Below are 507 nucleotides of genomic sequence, written 5' to 3'. Positions count from 1 at the left end.
ATCTGCGCACTCGCCGCCTCGAATGCGTGCACTTCGTCCCTGCGCCTAGCTCAGACCCTCATGCTACGCACACTAAATCGAACGCTCGTCCAAGACGCCATCGCAGCTGTCAGAGCGCTTGACGTCAGTGTCATTCAAGTTGCCTCTGACATGACTGAAACCAACTTCACGCTGCTACGACAACCGTTATTGGACCAATCGTCCTTTGCATTCTACGGCTGGGCTCTTCTTTTCGACTGGGTCGCAGGCGTTCGTAAAGTTATTTCGTTCGAGGGCGACAACGGGACGCTTATCTTGATCTCGGATACCTACGATACGACGCCCAGCGGTTCGAGCAGCAGCAGTCTCAGCAACGCGTCGGCCGGTGTCTACTACATCATCGCGTACTCGAGTCTTGTGCTTGGCGCTGTCGCCGTCGCAACCCTAATCGCTTCATTCATGTCGCGTGGCGCTGTCTCGGGCAGCAACTTTTTCCGGTTGCACCGCCGCCGCGCCCAACACCATTGC

General features: G+C 56.8%; 1 protein-coding gene across 1 annotated transcript in view; it reads left to right on the top strand.

The window, feature by feature from the left end:
- Positions 1 to 149, top strand: part of SDRG_14581 (hypothetical protein) — a gene marked incomplete at its 3' end in the record, with an annotated part of 1577 nt that extends 1428 nt beyond the window's left edge. Inside the window, exon 3 of the mRNA XM_008620719.1 lies at positions 140 to 149. Within this exon, the coding sequence (XP_008618941.1) occupies positions 140 to 149 (10 nt within the window). The remainder of the gene's footprint in view (positions 1 to 139) is intronic.
- Positions 150 to 507: the final 358 nt, after the last annotated feature.

The sequence above is a fragment of the Saprolegnia diclina genome (genome assembly GCF_000281045.1).
Source record: "Saprolegnia diclina VS20 unplaced genomic scaffold supercont1.74, whole genome shotgun sequence".
Taxonomy (NCBI): Eukaryota; Oomycota; class Saprolegniomycetes; order Saprolegniales; family Saprolegniaceae; genus Saprolegnia; species Saprolegnia diclina.
This window is presented reverse-complemented; position numbering and strand designations above follow the sequence as displayed.